Source organism: Prionailurus bengalensis, chromosome C1 (assembly GCF_016509475.1).
Source record: "Prionailurus bengalensis isolate Pbe53 chromosome C1, Fcat_Pben_1.1_paternal_pri, whole genome shotgun sequence".
Classification (NCBI taxonomy): Eukaryota; Metazoa; Chordata; class Mammalia; order Carnivora; family Felidae; genus Prionailurus; species Prionailurus bengalensis.
In genome coordinates, this window is record NC_057345.1 from 147,112,290 (window position 1) to 147,135,584 (window position 23,295).

The following is a 23,295-nucleotide window of genomic DNA, read 5'->3' on the forward strand; positions in this document are numbered from 1 at the left end:
TTTAGGAGAAAGCACAGCATGTGTGCGTTTGTGTGTTTGTTGTGGGGGGAGGGTGGTCTATGGCAGACACTAGGCATCCTCCTGAAATGGAGAGACAGAGGCCAGTTCTTGAGGGAAGAGCTAGGCAGAACGTCAGAGTTCTGGCCATGTAAGTTTGAGATGAGAGCAGAGTTCTAGTCCAGGTAGGAACCTAGGGGTGCAAAGCAGATATTGTGCAGACTTCTTATGCTTGCTGTGTCTGGCAGGGGACACTATAGCCTGCTAAGCACCAGAGATTCCTTGTCTAGGGGTTCCCTGAAGGTAGGTAACAGTTTGTAGGTAGATTCTAATGCTGGAGGGATGAGACTCCTATATTGCCAAGTATGATCAAGACTGACTCAGGATTGACTCAGGGGCTGCTTAAGTCTGAGCCAGGATCTGTCTTTGACAATAGCCACTGACGAGCATTTCCAGGAAGACTTTGAGAATTGCTGGGAATATGGGCAAGAAACCCAACTCACTGAAGTATGGTATTTGACTATTTTTTTCATTATAAAATAAAAGGGAAAACATTAGTAATAGTCTTGATATATCCCAGCCTTGTATTTAAAAGTTGTAAGTAAAGGTAAAAATATATTTTTTCAATGTGACGTGCCATTGTATGATATCTAAATTTATCATTACTATTTTTATATTATACGAGATGACTAGAAGTGTGAGGGTGTGGGTAGTTTTTGTTGGTTGGTTTCATTGGGGTTTTTTGTTTGTTTGTTTTTTCCATTTGAACCTTGCTGTATCTTACCATTCTGTAGCATTTCAGAGACAAGGAGAAGATTTTTTGACATTCGTTGAGGTCTTTTATGGTGAAACAACTGTTTTAATGGTACTATTTAATATTAAATTATGTAATAGTTTGTCAAAAGTGAGCCTGTAACCTATTTTTGAATCATTCATTTTTTAATTTTCTTACATATTTATTGAGTGCAGATTTGAATAAAACTCTCTAGAATATTAGAAATGTCTTCTCAAGTACAGGGTGGCATTGATTAGCTCTGTAGTCATTTTTTTCCCCCTTGAAGGGGACTTTCTGAACAACTTGGTGTGAAAATGTGGACAACACATGACAGGGTAAAGGAAACTTCACCTGAACCAAATGAACCATACATTTGTTATTGGGAGACTAGCTCAGCATAATGGTGGTGCTGGCAGCAAAAATAAACCAACTTCCCTCACTCCCTTCCTTCTATCCTTTCTTTCTCTTCCTCTTTTAAAAATTTACATTTTTTCCAGCTTTATTGAGGTATAAGTAAGAAAATTATAAGGTATTTAAAGTATACAGTGTGATGATTTGATATATGTATACATTGTGAAAGGATACTCATTGTATTGAGTTACAAAATTTTAACTTTTTATTCTCAAAATGTGCAAAGGTATACAAAAGGAGAAGAGAATTTTGGACTTAAACGTACTGTCTCCACCTAGAACAATTGTCAACTCATGGGTAATCTTAACCTATTTTTTTTTCCTTTCCCCTTCTCTCTCTCTCTCTCTCTCTCTCTCTCTCTCTTCTTCTCTCTCTCTCTCTCTCATATTTTTTTCCCTCTAGAGCAGAGGTCAAATCCCTGCCTGCCTCTTATTTTGTGGGCTGAGAATGATTTTTACATTTATAATGGTTAAATTATGTGGCACAAAATTGTATAAAATTTACATTTTAGCATGTTCATTTGTTTGGGTAATGTCCACAACAGAGTTGAGTACATCAATAGAGATCATATAGCCTTTACATAAAAAGCACACCATCCCCAACTTAGAACATTTTAAAGTACAGTTAACTTATAAGGGCATTCTTCTTTTTTTTTAAACATTTATTTAAAAAAAATAAAAAGCCGTTATTACAGCCAACCTAATCAAAGACAATTTTCAGTATCCTCCAGTATATCCATGTTCAAGTTTTATATGAGATGTAGTTTGGCCAGCTAGAAGTTGAAGTATCATTGAAGGACAGAATAATGAAATAAAATGTGTGTGTGTGTGTGTGTGTGTGTGTGTGTGTGTAAAGGGATTTTTTTTAAACTCAGAAATGTGCATTTTCTTTTTTTTTTTTTAACTTTTTTAATGCTTATTTATTCTAAAGAAAGAGAGAGAGAGAGACCGAGTGTGAGTGGAGGAGGGACAGAGAGAGAGGGAGACACAGAATCCGAAGCAGGCTCCAGGCTCTGAGCTGTCAGCACAGAGCCCGACGCCAGGCTTAAACTCACGAACTGTGAGATCGTGACCTGAGCTGAAGTTGGACGCTTAACCCACTGAGCCATCCAGGCGCCCCTGAAATGTGCATTTTCAAATGAGATAATAGAATGCAATTATCTAAGTTATTTTTCTTTTTTTTTTCTTTTTGTTTAATGTTTGTTTATTTTTTGAGACAGAGAGAGAAAGAGCATGAACAGGGAGGGTCAGAGAGAGAGGGAAGTGGGAGACACAGAATCTGAAACAGGCTCCGGGCTCCGAGCTGTCAGCACAGAGCCCGATGCGGGGCTCGAACCTACGGACCGCGAGATCATGACCTGGGCCGAAGTCGGACGCTCAACCGACTGAGCCACCCAGGCGCCCCAGTCTAATTTATTTTTCTAGCCTTTTTAAAAGTATGGGTAGTCATACTGAGTCATTGGCAATTTACAACTCAAGCTATTTTCTCAAAGCAGAATATCTTTTTTCTTACTATGGCTAGTTTATTTTTTCTCCTCCGTGTTTAACTTTACAGAAGAACAAATCTGTTGGCTTTAAAAATATGGCTAGAGCATCTGGCATAGTATTTGATGATTGTATTTGCAATATTGACATCATTTCATTGATAACTGCATTGTGCATAAACTTTGTCTTTTCATCTATCTATTCTACTAGCTGTTAGGAGGTAGTTAAGTGGCAGCAAAGTGAGGGCTATGTCAAGCTCATTCTCACAGCCTTTACACCTCAGTCTTCTGCCTCAGCATATGATCGTGATTGTAAAGGTTGAGAGTATCTATTATTTTCATTTCTCTCAGGGTGGTCAGGCTCTGCTAAGTTGATGATTACTAGCCAAACTCACAGGCTATTGAATTATAAATGGATTATTTTAGACAACAAATAGGTTAGCACCTTCCAACATACCAAGTACCAATTGTCCTTGATGCAGGTAAATTGGTGGTGGTGATAGTTGGGGTGGATAGAATTAAGTCCCTGGTCTTCATTTATTGATTCTTATGGGAAACCAAATACCCCTTGTAGATCAGATGAGTCATAATTAGTGTTGGAAAAAAAAAAATCCAGTAGGGCAAACTTATTTGAATAACCAAACTAAGATCAGAATTTTGCTTAGTAAATACCAAGTTCAAGTAGAAGCTGTTGGATATTCTTACTACAGTTTGAAACAATGCCTGTTAGATATATTTGTCAAATGAGTCTGAGGGTTTGTTTTTATAGTTAAAAAGAGTTCAATTCTTACTTGTCTTCCTCTTTTAGAGTTTCAAGCCCCAAATAAAGTTTCTCAGTAAACACTGAATGTGGGTTACTAAGAGATATTCTGAAAACTGAGGAATATTTATGATTTGGATAACAAATAAAAGACTATCTCAAACAAAAGGGAAGGGAAGGTAAATTTAGTAGAAGGGAATGTTTTTTAACAGTAATAGCTTCATTCTTAGAAGGCTTCCCGGTTGACAAATGCTTCCGCTTATGGATTAATTGGATCATTGCAGTTACTTTAGAAGGTCGGCACAGAGCTTGGTGTTAACCTTATTTTGCAGATGAAAAAACAGATTCTGAGGGGCAAAAGGACCAGGCCCAGAATCAAGTCAGTCTGTGGCACGTGGGTCCTGAACGCAGGTATTCTGAGTCTCCAGCCCCCGGGTTCTCCCTGGGCGCCTAGAATTAGCCTGCTTTTCATGTTAATGTGACAGTGCGCATTCTCTTCAATCAGTACATTGGGGTCTGCTCAGACTGATTTGATAACAATTTGATAAGGTGTGGAATCTTCCTGTGATTAGAGAGAGAAATCTGATAAGATACAGGACTCGCCATGCAACAGATAAAGGTTCTCAAAAGGCTGCTTCCAGTTAGAATTCCCCAGCCGGCCCTCAGCACACGGTTGCATGTATTTATTATGTAGCTCACACTCAGAATGGCCCCTGGGGCCGGTTGAACTATTTCAGCCGGTTTGTAAAAAGTTGTGTGCATAAACTCACACACAAATGAGGAGACGGGCACTGAAAGGTGGCTCCATGTAAGTGAAAGGATTCTTTCACTCACTTTTGCCTGTCCCGTTTCCCATTAAAGGGCTTCTGCTTTGTTACAGAATTAGATTCTCAAGTTTCCAGTTCGTTTCTTTGAAGTTTTATGAGCGCTATGTAGAAAATTGCTAGAGCTGGCAGGAACCTGAGAGATCTCAAAGTTCCATTCTGTGGCTCAAGCGATGAGGAAACTGAGGCAGGGGTTGGGACTTGCCTCGAGTTTTAGGCACAGGCCTCGAGCAAGAGGCAGAAATGCTGGGAAGGCTGAAGACATAGCCTGAAAAATGAGGGACCCAAAATTATTTGTGGCAGCCAACGCCACAGATGCCATCCTGTGCCTGCACTGGTCCACCGAAGACTTTTAGTGCTGATTATTGTGTGTCACATCTTGTTCTGCCATCACCGCAGGCGTCTCTGCCACTGCCACCCCCTAGAAAGGGGTGATGCTGCTGCTGTTTGCCTCCCCCTTCATACTGGATTTCTCATGGTCCCATGCTCTGGGTCACTAGCTCTAGGTTGAAGTCTGTCGAGAGCCTCTGATTGGAGCCAGTTCGGAAGCCTGAGTCTCAGCGGACCTTCTTTCTCTCCTGTGGGAGGTGGAGCCTTGAGCCCCTCTGTGAAACTTACATGGTGGAGAGAAGGGAGTTAGTTGCTGGGAAGCAAAAGCAAACAATATCCAGACGATTAGCTGTAATAGTGGCTAATCGATTAGTGGCTGCTGGAGGAATTAGAACTTGGTTCTTTTGATTTTTCCCAATTTGTAGCAAGTGTTGATCTCCTTTATAAAGACTGGCAGAGACTCCCTACTTTTAAGAGAAAGTGAAGTCAGCTGCATTAAGATTTGGTTATTCTGATATTTTGAAATGCTTATCCTGTCAATGCTGTTTTCCACTGGATTGAAAACCATTTCCCTGTCTTTCTACCCACTGTGGCATACGAAAAAGAATAGTTGTTCCTCAGTGGTAAAAACTGATGAGAGAGAAAAAGAGCAAACCGTATTCACGAAGTGCAGAGATTAGAGATCAGTTGTTACACATTTCAAGGAAAGTTTGTCACAATGAGTGGTAAACCATTTCGAACTAGAAAGTAAACACAGCGTTTTTGTTTTTATTTTTGAAGTATTTTAGGTTGTAGCCATATCTTCCAATTAAGGTGTAAAGCCATCTTGACTTTCCAGGAAATTTTTTTTTTTGTTTTAACCTTTTAATAATAGTTAATATTTGTTGAGAGCCATTATGTTGTAACATACATTAGTTATCTTACTTATTCCTCACATTAACCCCGTGTCAACCCCATTGTCATTCCCCTTGTGTAGATGACCGAATAGAACCTTAGATAAAGCAACTAGCATGAGGTCTCATCGTTGGTAGGGAATGGACTTGACCAGAAGCACACGTTCCTATGAAATACACCTTGCAATCTTCTTAGAACATAGGAGAGACAAGAAGATGTGTGTGGAGTGCTATTCTTGGTGATATGTTAGGAAAACGGCAGAGGAAAGAGAAAGGAAATATGGTTAAGTATTGAAGGGCTTTTTTGGAACTTGTGACTTTTCCAAGTTAGACTGAAAATTTGCTCTTGTGTCTCAGAACCCTGGAGCGGCCGGACCAATCTGTTTTAATTTCTGCTCCCCACAGTGATCCTGAGCTCCATGCCTGCCTGGCACATAGTAGGTGTTTGTGAAACATTGGTAAGAGAAATAAGTCTCAAGCATCCTCAGGACAGTTATTTTGGGTTAATAACTCCCAGACCATAGGGCTCAGGAAATGAAGGCCCTCACCGTCAAAGCTAGATATGCTAAGATAGTGAATCAGTGGCTTTAGTGCATTTCACAAACAACCGAGGAAGATTACCTCTGGTTTTAGGCCACGTATTGTAAGGTCTATAAAAGCCTCTCTATAGTGTGTCTGGCTGACTGACTTTACAACTTCATTTCAATTAATTTTTGTCTCATTACTTCTTTTCTCTTTTTCTCCCTTCAAAGTACAAAAGCCTGTTTTTGGCTTGTCCTAGAGAGAGAATTAATTGCCCTGGGGAGGCACCCAAGGGGAGGGGTCTTCACTGTAAATTGGACGTATAGCGCATTTTTGCACATATATGGATAATGCACACCCAGAGCATTCCGTTTGCAGTTACATGTGGTTATATTTTTGTTCAACTCTAGCTAGATTCCCAAGTGTCTGAAAAGTAGAAAACTTACTCTTCATTAGGTTCCTTTAAAACTTTTTTCAAGAAAGGAAAGTCCTGAGGGTATAGAAACTTTACGTACTTCAATATGTCACGTTAAGGCACTTCACAATGTTTCGTTTACAGGAGGCCAAAGACCACAGATCCACGCTGATTGCTAATTATTCAGATTGTAAATAGCTTGTTCAAGAACTTAGGGTGAGACAAAAGAAACAGGAAGGAACAAAAGGCCCACAATAATGAAAAGGATATTGTGAAGAGAAAGGCTGGGTAGAATTATGATGCAGGTCACATCCTGTGCCTGTATTTAATTGTACCTTTGTATTTAATAATAAAAATGATTACATGCTCCGTGCTAACAGGTGTCCCTTCCGGAGAACGGTAGTGTGGATAAGTGACAGCAAATTACTCCAATTCATAAACTTTGAATATGATGCTTTTATTTTGAGTTTTTCCGGTCTATACTAGAAGACATTTTCTGCAGAAGTATATATCAAACCAAGATGATTTTAACACTTAATTCCTGATAAGTATGTGTAAAATATAGATGAATACTTTGAAGTACGCATGAGAAAAAAAGTTACTTTACAGGCCCTATTTAATGAAACAGGGTTGTGCTAATGCCACATCGCATTTCTGATAGTTTATGCTTCATATAAGCTTTGGATATAATTGCAAATTAGCAGTGATTAAAGTTTATAGTTGGTGGTCTTGCTGTTAGGGCTTAATTGCCTTGTCTGCATGTTCTCTACTTCTTGTTAATCTGGGCTGCCTCTCCTGACTGCCCTGCCTAAAATATAACTCCTGCACCAAGGATTTGCTCTCCCTGCCCCAGATTTTTCCCTCCATTGCCATTGTTGTGATTTCTAATCATCTTATCAGTTGATTTTAGTTGATTTCATCCGTCTTCCCATTAGAGCGTAGTTCCATAATGCAAAAGACTAGGGTAATCCTATTCTCCCTACTCAGTGGACCCCTAAGCCTAGCATCGTGTCTGGCTCACAGTATGTACTCAGTAGTTGTTAAAGGGATCTGCCACCTGCTGTCCTAATCACATACATCAAACCCTCGCTTGCTTTAACTTTACCACTGGCCTTCTCCTTTTGCTTGTGTTTTCACCAGAGATCTTGCGATAGAAGACATCCTGTTTCCACTGTCTGCTGGGCAGCTAGGTAGAGAGACAGTAGTTCCTTGGTTTAGTGGAGACCACAGCTATGGAGGGTAGAGTTGAGTGGTCAGCAGCTGTTCCTAGAATCTCTTGGTCTTGAGCACATTTCCCTTATTTGGGCAGTCTCTGACCTGTGATTTCTATAATCATGTACATTTACTCATTTATTCACTCAGCGCATTTTTGAATATCTACCAGGCAGCAAATGCTGTGATAGGTACTAGGAAAGCAAAATGGAATAAGGTGCACTCTGTTCTTTTAGGAACATGTTATTAGAACCAAGGTTCTCTAGACCTGAAACGGTGCCTCTTTAGGGGTCTGTTGGAGACCTGATTTCTAGCACAGTTTCTGACACATTAAAAGCATTAGTACATATTTGCTCAATAAATGAGTGAGCGTTGAATGCAAATATTTAGAAAATAGTTTGTGGTGTAAAAAGTGTAGGTTCAAAGTGTCACGGAAGCAGAGAGTAGAGAAGGCTATTGGGCCTGAGAGGAGTCAGGGAAGGTTTCATGAAGAAAAGATGAAAGTTGAATAGGCTACCAGGTAGGATAGGATGTCTCATGGAGTAGGGGCAACATAAGCAAAAAGAACAGCAGAGGCGTTTGAAAATGGCACTAGAGTCAGCCCAGAGATTTAGAGTCCGTGTGAGGAGGTCATGGGCTTTGAGGCTCTTGGAACCATTAATTCCCTTATTCAGGTACCTCTTGCTCTAACTAGCTCTGTGGCACAGCCTAATCACCTTACTGCCATTTATTTTATACCATTTCTATGGGAAAATGAGTTGTGTTCAAAAATCACCATCTTAGAAGGCAGTTTTGAAGATAGAACCTATTTTTAATCAGGATTAATTTTATTAGAAAATTGCCTACACTGCCTGTATAAATTATCTATTGCCACAATTCCACATAACAAACAACCATAAACCCCCAAGAGTATAAAAACAGTTAGGATTTATTGTTCATTCACTGGGGTGGACCTCTAGGTGGTTCTTCTGATCTTGTCTGGGGTTGGCTCAGGGATTCTTCTGGTTTCCCCAGAATTTGCACTAGTGTCTAGAGGTGTTGACTGCCAACCGATGCAGAATGGCCTTGGCTGAGATGATTGGGGGCAACTTGCCACATGCCTCTCATCGCCCTCCTGGTACCAGCAGCCTAGCCTGGGTGTGTCTTTTGGCTTTGTAGAGCCTCCTTTTTAAAATCACATCGATTAGTATCCCATTGACCGAAACAATTTCACGTGGCTGAGTCCAGGGTTAGAGTGGGAGATGACACTGAAGATTCATAGCAAAGGGTTACAGGGAGGTATGAGGAATTTTTTGCAATATACTGCATAGCCCACAAAAGCCATTCGAATCAAGATTTTACTGTAATTCTAGAACTAATGGAAGAATATAATTTCCAGTTTTATTTTTCTGATTTCCTTTATAAAGTACCTGCCGTTTGGTCTTCATTCATGCCCTTTCTCCTTTTCGACATGCTGGGCCAAAGTGAGAGAGGCCAGAAATGAGGAGTAGGTTGAAGTGAAATCTTGAAAGGGGTAGGTAGCTATTGAGGACTAGCCATTACATGCACTGTATAATTTCAGAGGTGCTACCCAGCTCCTCTCCTTGTCTAGGACCCTGAAGCCCTGAGGAGTCCCCCTAAACATATGACCTTGTCCTTACAAGTCCAGAGCCATTCTCCACCATATGTGGTAAGGTGCATCCTCCCTTAGCTGCTTCACGAGCCTCCCTGATCCCTGCCATGCCCCACACAAATAATCACTTTTATAAATAACGCACTTTTGGAAATTGCATTGTTGCCACAATTGACTGTCAAAAGTATGTTCTCATGTTGAGTTTTCCTTTTCAATTTTATTCATCATATGAATTTAAGCCAGATTTTGTAATCCCCTCACACACACCCACCCACACATGCACGCACACACACACACACGCACACACACACACACACACACCCCTTTTCTACTCTGCTTCTACCTGCACTCTTCCCATCAGAAAGGGAAATTTTAAGTATAATCATTATATTAAATCAGCTCAAGTTTAGTAGGTTAGCCTTTGAATTGTCTTTGGCAGACTGCTAAGGAGAAGGTGCCCAAGAGGTCATTGTGACACCGTCAGTCTGAGAGAATGAATCAGGCTCTGTGGATTTTGTTAGGAATGGGATTTGAGCTTTAAAGAAGTGTTCTTTCTTTCAAGCATCCTTTCTCCTCCTGCCAGAAGTAGTCATATGATTGCCCAAGACCCAGATCAGGCATAGGGAGATGGAAGGAAATATTCTCAACATTTCAACAGTGGCAGGTTTTATTGATGTTGAAGTCATGGACAGGTGTTATTTTAGTCAAGAGCTTTTTTTTTTTTTTTTTTTTTTTCCCTAAAGGCTAGACTTTCTATACAGATTTCTGGGTCCATAGTTAGGTCTGTGCGTTGTAAACGGCCATTTTAAACAGACGCTGTATTAAAAGAAGATTATATGTAGAATTTCAGGACATCATAGAATTTTAGATCTGAACAACCAGGAAAATGCCAGGAAATTTGTTACCTAGGGTTTTTGCGTATTTATTCATTCTTCACATCCTTTACACATTCAGGGATTATATCTTTTTTTTTTTTTTCCAGCTATTTTGCATGTTCACTTAGTTGCTAAAGTCTGAAGCCCTCTGAGGAGAGCGATGTTGCTAGTCTCCAAAATATTTACATTTGAGGTCTATCTTTTCCATGATCACATTCTAAAACACTTTTCACGTAAAATACCTCTCACTATCCCGTATGCAGGGCCATGGAGAATTAAGGCAAAATCATTCTCTGCCGCCACTGACCTTCATTCTTTGGGGTAGGTTGATTTAATATTGTGTTTTTCTAAACAAGGGAAAACAGTTACACCTTCCACCTCTTAGGAGCTTCCTCTCATACGAGTTGTAAGTTCAGTATGTGCACATATGTGAGATTTCAAGCGCAAAAGGAGAATAGAGTAGGAAACAGATTTTCACAGTCCCCGTCTGGGCCCTTGCGTCAGTGCCAATGTAAAGCTATTCACTGATCCGTGAGTAGTATCATGTTGCCTGGCTCTCAGGAAGCGGATTGGAAAATCCAAGCTTAATAAGCAGATCAATGGGGTGGGGGAGTTGAGATGATTGTATCACATTCCAGTGACATGCAGTGTTGTCAAAAACGTTGTCTCCAGACACAAAATTACAGGAGGCATATAGATACCTTTCAAAATGTCAGCAAAGGGGGTTGGAGGGGGAATTTAGTTAAGAATAGTGGAAATTTACCATTTCTTCCAGGAAGCATACACTGAGAGCATCTGGGTATCTCAGGATAAAGGGTGAATTGAATGTGCGTTGGGGAGGAGAGCTACCAGGAATCCAAGGAGGTACATGAATTAACTGAATGTCTGCAGAGAAGGGAACTTCTGGGTGGAGATGTGAGCTCCCGGGGCCCGGAGGAAAGTCCAACTGCTGACTCCTCGGTTTTTAAGAACTTACAGTAGCTGTGTTTGCACTCCCCTGCAGAGCCAGGGGAAATATGTGGGGTCAGTCTTAAGGGAATCATTCATCACCATTTCTCCTCCTGTCACACTTATTCAACTTAAATATAAGGACTAGTTTGGGTTGAAGTTCAGATTTTCCACATTTCTGGGGTTTATCTGCTCTCAAATTTCTTGCCACCAACTTATTGATGTCTGAAGTTTCTTTAACACGAGACAAAAACAATCCATTGTTAGATACACAACTATAACTCTCTAAAGAATATTTATATATATATATATATACACATATATATAAAGACTATTTTCTTTATTTTTAAAGACTATTTATATAAATCTATGAGACTGTAAATCTAAGGCTATAAATTAACCTGTTTATTTAACTCACAGAATGGAATTTGGCTAAACTTAATACTTACTGGATACCTGTTCTGTGCTTGGCACTAACGAGGGGAAAAAAAAAGAAAACAAGATGAATGAGAAAGGCTTTCTTCCTTGCCGTGAGTGGGATGAAGAGGTGGGAAATTGTCTGGTGACTACAGTGGGAAGTGAGCTCTGGGAGAAGAGCGACCACCCTGTGTCTCTTCACCAGTGTGTTCTCTGCATTTATGTCAGTCCCTGACTCATAATCAAGGCTTATTATTTCTTTAAGTTGGTGGATACATGGCTGAACATAATATCATAAGGGCTACTAAAAATGTATATACAAGATATGATATTGACTCAGAATAAGGGATGAACAACTTTGCCTTGGAGGGACTCAGATATGGTGAGACTTCAGGGGGATATTTGAACCAGGTCACAAGGGATGAAGAGGAGTTTTCCAGAGCTTCCAGAATAGAATTTCAGCCAGAAGAATTAGTGTGGACAAACGCAAGAAGGTGTTAAATGGCATGAATGTTGAGGGAGTTGCAAAAATGTAACAATCCTAAGTAGTAAGTATAATGGGAGTGGAAGAATTATGGCAGGTGAGGATCATCCCAGGAAGGGCCGTCCTTCATAAGTAAGTGCCATGCTGATTTGGGGCAGGGGCTACTGGGTAGCAGGGTGGATGGGCATGGGAGATAAGGACCAAAGAAGCTTCTTTCCTCCTCACACTTTGAACGGACGATCTTGTTTACCTTAAAAGTCTCAGGATTTGGAAATTAATTGAGGCATTTCTTAGTATAGAAGCAACAGAGCTTGATCAAGTATACCAATGCTGTTCCAGTGAGACTTTATATTTTGATAAGGTATTAAAAGAGAGATTTTGTGTGTTCAAAGCTTAGAGTTTTGTTACTGGATGATTGTGTAATAGATACACTGCTTTATGAAGTAATCTGTCAGTTAACAAATGGGTTTTCTGCCTGGTCCCTTTCAATAGTGACTTCTGTGTAGGATTTAAGAGAGTTAATATACACATGGCTTTCCAGAGACTTGTCCAGTGTGTAAATCAAGGCACACCTGGTGGGGTGTGAGGCTTGCTACCTTACAAACAGGGCTTGGATTTCTTGTACTGCCCATAGGGTGTTTCACTGTTAGGTACATAAATCTCCCAGAAGGATTGGATAGGATGGGTACTCTCTTTAATTTAGAGAGAAGATCTATAATGGAATTCTCAGTGTCTTTGGTCTGTTTGCATGCATTTAACTTGGTGGAACATATTCCAATTTTCAATGAGCCCTACATTAATAGAAGTTGGTTTCTTAGACTTAACTTTAAATGTGTCTGCTATTTTAATAGCAACTTTAGAGTCAAACTGAGTTGAAATTGATACAAATGCTACCAGTCTTTCTTCCCACTGAATTCAGCTACCGCTGCTGTTGTTTTCCTTTCTTCCTCTACTTTCATTTTTTAATTTTGGGATGAAATAGCCCCTTATTCTGCATGTTGAAGTTTAATGTATGTTCTCTACTGATAGAGGACTTAATGGAGAGGGAAAGGCTCTTGGCTGATTGTATTAGTTCAGCAGTTTTAGAATAAGATGTTTGTGGGGAGGGGTGGCAGAATCTTCAGTCATTGATTCTCTCTTTATAACTTTGCCCTTTTAGCTGGAACAGATTACCTGTGCAGGGCTTCTGGCCCTGCACAGGCGGAATCACAAGGAAGAAACTTTACATAAACCATTTATACTAAATGTTTGGTATGCTGGCAACATAAATCAACAACAATATCCATTACAAATTCATCCCTTTATCAGTATTATCTTGATAGAACTGATCCCAGTGTGTGGGAATTTGAACCCTGATTCAATACATCTAGCCCTGAGTAATTAATTATTCAGGGCACAGAGAACCTGGCCCCTGCAATGTAGAGTAATTCTTCCTGGTCAGCGTGAACTCCACTGGCAATAATAAATAGAAAACGTCTCTAGTGATGCCAGTATTTTAAAGTGATTAATCATCTTCCCCCACCCCCCCCCTTCACCTCCCTCTTAGTTTTCTTTAACTAGGATTTTTCAGCAATAAATCTTTAACAATACAGGTAGGAATTGTTCCGTAATTAAATTTTGCCCTGCTTAATTTCTTACCTTTTATGTGTGATTAAAAAAAAAAATGTTACATTTTAAGGAGCTCTGATCAAGAGTCAAACCAAGAAAAATCCTTTTATAGAATGCATAGAGATGCTCTATGGGGGATTAAGCTCTTGATTTTGAATATTAGATAGAGCACATACTCATAAAAATTGTTAATCAACACCAGTTGGGGTGTCAAATATTCTGAGGTTTTGAATTGCTTCACTTTCGTGCATACGGGTTGTCTGTATTAGGAAAAGTCTGACATGTACATATGTTCCCGAGCTGCGAGAATAATTACTTACTTCTTAACTTTCAGCTAATTGATGTGAGCTCCGTACGAAAGGGGTATTTTTTGCCCTTTCGGCGGTATACAAAAGTGCACTTGGTGAAATGGCAGGTAAATGCCTGGCCGAGAACGACCATGTATTTTTAAATCATGCCCTATAGAGCTGACCAGCCATCATGTAGATTCTGGGTGACAGGGACAGATGTGACATATCTGTTGTGACACACTTCTGTTCCACCAGTCTGTGGCTCGAGGTGACTCCTGTCCCTCCTCTGATGCTTTCCCCTGCTGTAGGACAACACAACGATGCACGGATGAACCTTGCCATTGCCCTCACTGCTGCCAGGTACGGGGCTGCCACAGCCAATTACATGGAGGTCGTGAGCTTGCTCAAGAAGACAGACCCGCACACGGGGAAAGAGCGAGTGAGCGGTGCACGGTGTAAGGACGTGCTCACAGGTACGCCGAGGCCCTAGCGGGAAGGTCTTTCTTAGCATCTTGCCTCGCCGATGTAATGGCTGAATCATAATTTTTCTGTCACTTCTCTTTTATTTAAGCCAGATTTCAGAGTCATATTAATTATATTCCTTATTGTCAACAATGACTGGTTTAACATGAAAATTTTCCCTTGTGGTACTTGGCAATTTTTCCCCTTTGTGTTAAATAACAATAATGATAATGATAATAATAAATGCCCACAAAATTCCCACAGCTAGGAAGGTATTCTGTTTTCTGGACAAAAACATGTTATTAATAAAATTAAATAAGCGTGCCAAGTTTCAAAGTAAGTGACACAGGCAGTGCATTTATACATTGTTAGAGTCAATCACTTTACCTTTGGTTGGATTTTCCATTCTTGTCCTGGTTCTGTGGCCACGTAGGCAGAGCTTCACAATCACCTCGTTTCCTTGAACAAAACCAACACTGAGACCTATGTTGTCTCACGGCAGCGCTGTTGACACATTTGAGTTTTAGGGAGAAAGCGGATTATTTACTCACCCAGCTTTCTTCACGTTTGGCGCTCAGATGCTGGGCACTTCGCAAAATAGACTGAGAACCGAGATGACGAAGCGGCACGTTCTTTCTTCGATTTGGACTTGTGTTGGGTAGACCGACTCGGATGCAAGCCCTTTCTGTGGCTTTTCAGTAACTCTGGCTGCTCGTGTCCCTTCGTGTGGTGCACAGTGTACTTCGCCATAGGTTAAGTTTATAGGTAAATTAATAACCCAAAGCATCGGTGAGCAGGGAAACAAATGGGGTGTGTGATTGATGCTGCTTTCTTTCACAGGGCAGGAATTTGATGTGAGAGCCAAATGCGTTATCAATGCTACCGGACCTTTCACAGACACCGTGCGCAAAATGGATGATAAGAACGCCGCAGCTATCTGCCAGCCGAGCGCTGGTGTCCACATTGTGATGCCTGGTTATTACAGGTAACTGTGTGCCAACTCGGCACCCTTGCAAGGGGGACAGGAAATCGGCTGCATTTATTCTTTCAGCACACTTTTTTTTTTTTTTTTAAGCTTCTTCATTTATTTTTGAGAGAGAGAGAATGAGAGTGAGAGAGAGAGAGCACGAGCTGGGAAGGGGCAGAGAGAGAGAGGGAGACACAGAATCCGAAGCAGGCTCCAGGCTCCAAGCTGCCAGCACAGAGCCCGATGCGGGGCTTGAACCCACAAACCATGAGATCGTGACCTGAGCTGAATTCCAAAGCTTAGCCAACAGAGCCACCCAGGTGCCCCTCAGCCCACTTTTCTTACTGGATGGGCTAGCTTGCTGTTCAAAATGAGAAATAAACAAAGGAACTCTTCCAAAACACAAAATACAATCCAGACTTGGGAATTTCTTAGCTTTTACGGCAATACTCACTTCTAGGGGTTAATGATTTGGGATCTATTGTACTTTCTTCAGTGTACTCACCTTCAGAAAATACGCCTTAGTACTTTTGAATGTTAATTAAAATATTAAGGGTAAATTTTGTAAAAAAAAAAAAAAAATTCCACGAAGGGCATATTTTAATTAAAACACTAAAAAAATAATTTTATAAATACTCAAATTGGCTTATGGAGAATCTGAACATGAGGACCTCTCGTGTACTCTTATGTTTATGACTTTTGAAATGCTTTGTGAAAACTGTCACAGCAAGTCAAATTGGATGTGATTTCTGATCTCTCATATTAACAAAGATAATTGTCAGTGGAGAAATGGGTAGGGAGAGAGATGAAACAAAGATACCTATTCACTGAAATTCATTGAACTTGACTGATGGGCACATTGCACTATTCTTTTTTATTATATTTTTGAAATTCTTAACAAATTAAAAAAGAAACATTTAGAGGGTTTTAGTTAAGAAATTAATTGTAATTGGATCTCATGGACATTTCAAGACTTCTTTGGAAAAAAAATCATGTAACCATGACGAGAGTATGGAATATGTGTACCCTTTTTATCTCCATATGTGGTAAATCCAGTAGGCAAACTAGTAATTTTGTATGGAGTAATGATCTATGCTCCTGGTATTCACTATGATATTTATCTATAGTTGAGAAATATTAGAAACTCCTTAAGTGCTAACCTTAATAGAATGGATAAGTTAATTGTGGCATATCTGCACAAGGGAATATTATATAGTCATTAAAAATTGTAATTATAAATAACTTTAATGTTTTAGGAAAACATTAACGATACCCTGTTAGTTTAGAATGAAGGATGTAAGATTAAATGTGTAATGTGATCTCAACACTGCGTAAATATAGAAAAAAGACTACAAGGAATTACATCAAATACTAATGGTGATTATCTCTAGGTAATACGATTATGGGTAACAGTTAAAGGTGGTAATTTCTAGGTAACGTGGTTAGGATGAGAGTTATCTCTTCCATGTTGTAATACATTTCTGTAAAGTTATATCAGTCTTTTAATATTTGATTAAATGGATGAACAGAATCTGTATTTTGTTTAATATCTACATTCTTCTGGGATGCTATCCTGCTATGTTGTGTGATGCTGCTGTTTCATCAGTTTTTCAATAACCAAATCTTCCCCAAAAGACTCCAGGATACACCTAATTTGTACCAAATTCACTTTTCCCAAGAAAAATATTACACTTCTATTAAAAAAAACATGAAAGTCCATTTTTTATCCACCAACTTCCAAGATTTCTGTCTCATTTTTAAATGTCTATGTGTGATAAGTAGACCATCATTAGTATTTTAATTGAGGACTAAAGAAACCAAGGTGTTTCAGTCTTGATAATAAAACTTTATGTAGCAGTACTTAATAGAGTTTTAAAATCTGGAACCGGAGTTTTGTTAAATGAAAAGGAGAGAAGTAAATACATGTGAATATGCAAATGTTTCTTGTATATAGAGAAGTTTTCAACAATAGTTTCATTCATAATCATATGCATCTATTTTGTATTAGATTAAAAATATGCGAAGACAGCTAGTTTATAAGGGTTTTTTTGGAGGGGTTTTTTTCTTTAATACTTTTAGGCTATGGATATAAGACCTACGCTACAGACACACACATTTGCATATTTGTTTAGATCCTAGTAGATTCAATATATCCTCATGTGTTATTATGTTTCGTGTTTTCTTCACTATTGTCCTGTGATGTCAGAGGATTCATTATTCCCTAATTTAATTCTGCCACTTAATAGATATCATTTGGGGCAGGCCATTTGAATTTTGTAAACCTTAGTTTGCCCATCGTTAAAATGGGGAGCCAGGGGGTAAATTAAGGTGATACCTTGATGTAGTACTTGATGTTCACCACTTTACCTCTTACAGACTATTTGGCCTTGGCAAGCTACTTCTTTCAGCTTCTGGTTCCTTATCTCAAGGTAGTACCTGATTTGTATACATTTTGACAATGATCCTGCGATCCTTTGTATCTATTTTGTTGACTGCTCTTCATGCAGTGTCTAATAGTGACCAGTAAATATTCCTGAATGAATCCTACTAACTTTTTTGTGTTAACTTGACCAAATAGAGATTGTTGCTTTTTTTTAAGTTAAAATTCAATGTAACACCTATAAGGGATATTTTTGATATAGAAAAGTGAAACTATGAAAACAAAACATGATTCTTCATTTTATTGCTCTGCTAACCCATGTATATAAAAATAAATGCGTTCAAGTAATCGCTGTAGAAAATAGAAGGACACAAAAGGAAAAGTGAGAGCCTCTCTCTTCTTCCTCATGCCCCCCTGCCTTATTCCCCATTTCAGTTGTTCTCTGGTAATCAGTAACACTTCCTAGGATTCCTTCTGTAAAACCGTGTGTTCGTACTTGCACAAACGTCTATCCTTTTAAACATTTTACATGAAAGAGGTAATGCTACACCATATAGTTCTGTACTAAACGTTATAATACGCTAATAACAGAGTAGATAGGTGCTTTTAAAGAAATATAAATATATGTCACCTGGATGTAATATTTTCAAAACAGGATGCCTTTCTTAATCCCCAGAATTTGTCATTAGCTTCAGGGCACCTCTCCATAAAGCGTGAAAGTGTGAGTTACAGCTGGGCCTGCTTCAGATGCAGTAAGTGATCTCATGCTACTTTGGGAGGAATTAATGTCCCCATTTTTAGCACCTTGAACTATAACCGCTATACCTCCTGTCAGAAACCTTCCGGGAGTGGTTTGCAGCCCAATTCCTGCTCAGGGTCTGCCGCAGATGAGCTCCTTAGTTTTGGATACTGGCCTGGATTAAGGGTTTATTCCCTTCTAGCCCTGACCTTCAGGCATCCCAGAGGGCTGGTTTTGCTCTCCATATCAATTCACTTCCTTGGGTGGGGCTGGGAGATGTCAGACTGAAATGGCTGCCTGGGCTCATCAGTCAGTCATACTCAGTTATAGCTCGAGGGTTCCACTTGGCCCTCAGGGATGAGTCAGACCTCCTGGGGCTGCCCCATACACTGGGTGGTGGCACCTGAAGGTCTAACATTTCCACTAGAACCTGATCAGTTTAGATATGTAGTGAGTCCTGTAGCCACTGATTTGTTGAGTGTAGGCTGCTACATGTAAGGCAAGGACCATGTGTATGTCGTGTTGGGCTGTTTTGGGAGTATCTTTAAGGCATTTGTTAACCTTGTTATGACCCATGGTAGCAGACTTTTTTGTTTGCATTATTTCAGTTTCCAAAAACCCAGAACACAGAAATCATTTAATTTTAAAGGTGCTGTTTAGTTTACATGAAGAACAAACCTGAAATTTCCATCAGAGTTGCGGTGAGATGCTCTTTTTAAAGCAGCCACAATGCACGATGACTTTACACACATGAAAATAATCATCTCCTCCTTCTACCTATAGGTGTTTTTTTACCCCTGACAAGAAGTCAGGTTTCTGGGGGGTGTTGTTGTGGTGGGGGTGGTGGTTGTTGTTTCTGTATTGCTGTGTGCGTACTGTTAGCTCTAACACTGGTTGCTAAGTAGTTAACAATGAATTGATTTCAGTTGAAATAAGGGTACTTGAGGAAGCCAGTGGTCTGCGTGAGAAAAATGTTCATTATGTTTAATCCTAGACGCACACGTAAATTAGCAGCGTGGTTTTCCTCCTGATGTCAGTGAATCAGACATATTGAGGAAAGACCTACGTGTCCCTGTCCCGTATAGACCATCACTACAGGTGCTCTCCATTTCAAACTTTAGTGTGACCTTGCAGAATTAATCCTTCATAAGAAAACAAACGTTTCCCTAAGGGAGAGTATGAATTAGGTAATTTAGAACTGATGAAAGGTATTTCCAAGTGGATTCTTAAATTTTTATACCATTCATTACTAGCTTTGTCTTCCCTCTGTGCTTGTTAATTTTATGTTTGACACATATGTCTTCACTTAAGCAGTTGATTCTCTACAGGATCCAGTTATGCGTGTGTTGGTAACCATCACCTTCACCCTTTAAACTGCTTTTATTGCATTGGAAGGTTTTAAAGGATTCAGTAGTTGTGCTTTCCTAATAGCATTTCATGTCTAGGTTGTTGAATATAATAATTTTATGCAAAATTTTGTCAGGTTTATTGAGTTACTTAAGTACCTCATATGATATCTGCTCTATAAAATGATCATGCATAAAATATACCAACATATAATTTGTTCCTTAAATGTGAGGAGATGCAGTTTATTCTTTTGTTTCAACATGGTACTGTTTATCAGATTGAAAGCTTGAACTCTGAATGAGTTAATTCCCAGCCCCAAAGTGACTGATTTAATGTAAGGGCATATTAACCCAGGATCAAATCAGTTGCTTACAAACTACGTAATTAACTAGTGTCTTTTAAGATTTTTTTTTAAGAGAGTCTTAGGAGAAACACAAAGAAAAAAATATGAAATATTCGATACTTACAGTTTTCAATATATAAAAATAAAAGTAAAATTATTTCCTTCAACCCTGAATGAAGATGAAATCTTAGCTGAAGGTTTAAATGATTGACCCACTTCTGTGATGCATTTTGCGTATGTTAAGTAGGACTGTGGCCCACTCTCTCCGTGTCTCTCAAGGATCCTGTAGAGAGTGGTTCTTTCCACAAAGGCTCTGTAGAAATGGCAGCATCTCCGGTACTCAGTCACGGCTCAGTCAGTTAAGCATCTGACTTCAGCTTAGGTCACGACCCCACGGTTGGTGAGTTCGAGCCCCATGTCGGGCCCTGTGCTGACAGCTCAGAGCCTGGAGCCTGCTTTGGATTCTGTGTCTCCCCCTCTCTCTGCCCCTCCCCTGCGTGCTTGCTCTCTCTCCCTCACAAAAAATAAACATTAAAAAAAAAAAAAAGAAATGGCAGCATTTCATGGGACTCATGGGTCTTTGCAACAAAAGCCTTACACTCTTTGTGGTTTACATAAAGAAGATGCACATGCTAAGCTGACTATAGATTTCTTTTTTTTTTTTTTCAAGTAATTTTGTAGCTCTTTTTTTTTTTTTTGAACAAGTTGTATGCCCAACATGAGGTTTAACTAAAGACCCCAAGATCAAGAGTCACGTGCTCTACCCACTGAGCCAGCCAGGTATCCCTAGATTTCTTTTTCATGAAATAAATTATTGTTGTTTACTTTTAAGCACTTGTTAGGCCCTCACCCTTATACAATTGAATCAATATGAGTTTTTTTTTTTTAAGTTTTTTCAGAGCAATGATAAACATAAAAAGTTTACGCTTTTTTAAAATTTACGGGTATAGGAGGGACTTCTTGAAATTTATTTAAACCAAATGGAATTGTGTTTTCTATTTAAGAAATTTCAGGGGCGCCTGGGTGGCGCAGTTGGTTAAGCGTCCGACTTCAGCCAGGTCACGATCTCGCGGTCCGTGAGTTCGAGCCCCGCGTCGGGCTCTGGGCTGATGGCTCAGAGCCTGGAGCCTGTTTCCGATTCTGTGTCTCCCTCTCTCTCTGACCCTCCCCTGTTCATGCTCTGTCTCTCTCTGTCCCAAAAATAAATAAACGTTGAAAAAAAAATTTTAAAAAGAAATTTCATTAATAGAAGCTGAAAATGCCTTTAACATTGGCTTGCTATGAGAATTCAGTCATACTGAAACAGCTCTCTGAAGATTGGTAGGGCCTAACTGTTTGAACATGACACTTTAAGATCATCCCACCCCTTTTTCAACTTCTCCAAATTTCTTTGAATGGTTCATGAATGCATGAAAACAATAGTTTCTGATTTAATGAGACAACTGGACAGGTTTTGTTAATATTTCTAGTTGCTTATTATTTCTGGTGTGTTTTATAATTTGGTTTTAAAATATTAAGTATGTGTTAGTGAAAATTATTGACTCATTATTTGGGAAGATTTTATGTAATCTGTCAAAAGAGGCATCTTCGAACCTTGATTTAATAGCATAATACATTAGCCTCCTATGTCTGTTTAAAGATTGTCGTTGCTAAGATATTCCTCTCCCTTTTTTGACCTTGCCCTCATTCACTGTTATTTATGTAATAGTAGAAAACCCAGCCCTTTTCTCATTGATGCACTTCTTGAGATTTCTATCAAATTGAAGTAAAGTAAGAAATTTCATATTTGGTGAAGTGGTGTAAGTTCATCTAGGTACAAAGAAGTAAAGAACTTTTCTGATCACATTTTAGTTGCTAGAAACTTAGAGCCTTCACTTTTCTCACGTACTTCTGAGACCTTCCACTGAAAGATGTGTCAAATGTCAAATGTCCAAGGAAAATACTTTTCATTGACTTGAAAAAAGGTTGAAGAGCAATCCTTAATTCACCATCACAAAAAGAATTATAGACACTTATCCCCACTGACATTATCTGATGTGAATGGTCCAAAGAATATAAAAACGCAAACAATTGGAAAGTGAAGTCCACTTTCTTAATTAACCTTGCGTTGTTGAGATGGGGAGGGCTGGTTGCGCTGTGAGTTTTATTATCACACGTGCTCCCTTCTTTTTCTGTTACCAATATTATTTTTTTTTTTCTTTTAGGAATTTCTAGGCTAGAGTATTGGCAGTTAAAGTAATAGTTCATGTGTTTCTTGTTTGCTTCTATGAGAACTAGTGAATAGTTCTCATAGACTGCAGATTAAGGATTAAACTTCTGCTAATTTCAGAAATCTGTAACCCTTCTTTTTACATCAGCCCAGAGAGCATGGGACTGCTTGACCCAGCAACCAGCGATGGGCGAGTAATTTTCTTCTTACCCTGGCAAAAGATGACAATAGCCGGCACTACCGACACTCCAACGGATGTTACACACCATCCCATCCCTTCGGAAGAAGATATCAATTTCATTTTGAACGAAGTGCGTAACTACCTGAGTTGTGATGTTGAAGGTAACTTATGCATTCCTTTGAGTTTGTTTTCCTTCTTTTCTATCTCCCGGCCCATCCCAGCTCTTACTGGTAACTGCCACATCTAAGGTCTGAGTCCTCTTCACACCTGACTCTTCTGTACTGATCACTTCTTCTGGAAGATTTATGGGGACCAAATTATACCACAATGCGAAGCAGCTGCTTGGTCCCCCCCTGCTTTCTACATCCACACGAACCTCACACAGTCATTTTCTGACCATCTCTGATGGCTGTACACAAGCCATATGTGAGCTCTAAACACTCGTGCTCTCTGAGAAGAGCATGAAATGTTTGCATTGCAATTTAATTTCTAGAGTTCAGGAAGATCTGATTTACAGATACAGGATATCCTTAGGAAATAATGAATCAAAAAATGAGAGGATAGAGCTATATAATCTGAGAGCTTCGTGAGCTTTTCTATATGAAAAGTAGTGTTGACAGTGGATTTAACTAAGTAGGATAGGTATGCTTTTTAATTTTTTTTAATTTATTTTTTAATTTTTTTAAATGTGTATTTATTTTTGAGAGAGAGAGAGACAGATGTGAGCAGGGGAGGGGCAGAGAGAGAGAGGGAGACACAAGAATCCAAAGCAGGCTCCAGGCTCTGAGCTGTCAGCACAGAGCCCGATGCG

At 39.4% G+C, this 23,295-nt stretch overlaps 1 protein-coding gene across 3 annotated transcripts in view; it reads left to right on the top strand.

The window, feature by feature from the left end:
• The window catches only part of GPD2 (glycerol-3-phosphate dehydrogenase 2), a 143,314-nt gene that overhangs the window by 90,961 nt on the left and 29,058 nt on the right, over positions 1-23,295 (top strand). For all 3 annotated transcript variants that reach the window (XM_043576761.1, XM_043576760.1, XM_043576762.1), the window contains exons 7-9: positions 14,165-14,329; positions 15,159-15,303; positions 22,452-22,645. In XM_043576761.1, the coding sequence (XP_043432696.1) occupies positions 14,165-14,329; positions 15,159-15,303; positions 22,452-22,645 (504 nt within the window). The remainder of the gene's footprint in view (positions 1-14,164; positions 14,330-15,158; positions 15,304-22,451; positions 22,646-23,295) is intronic.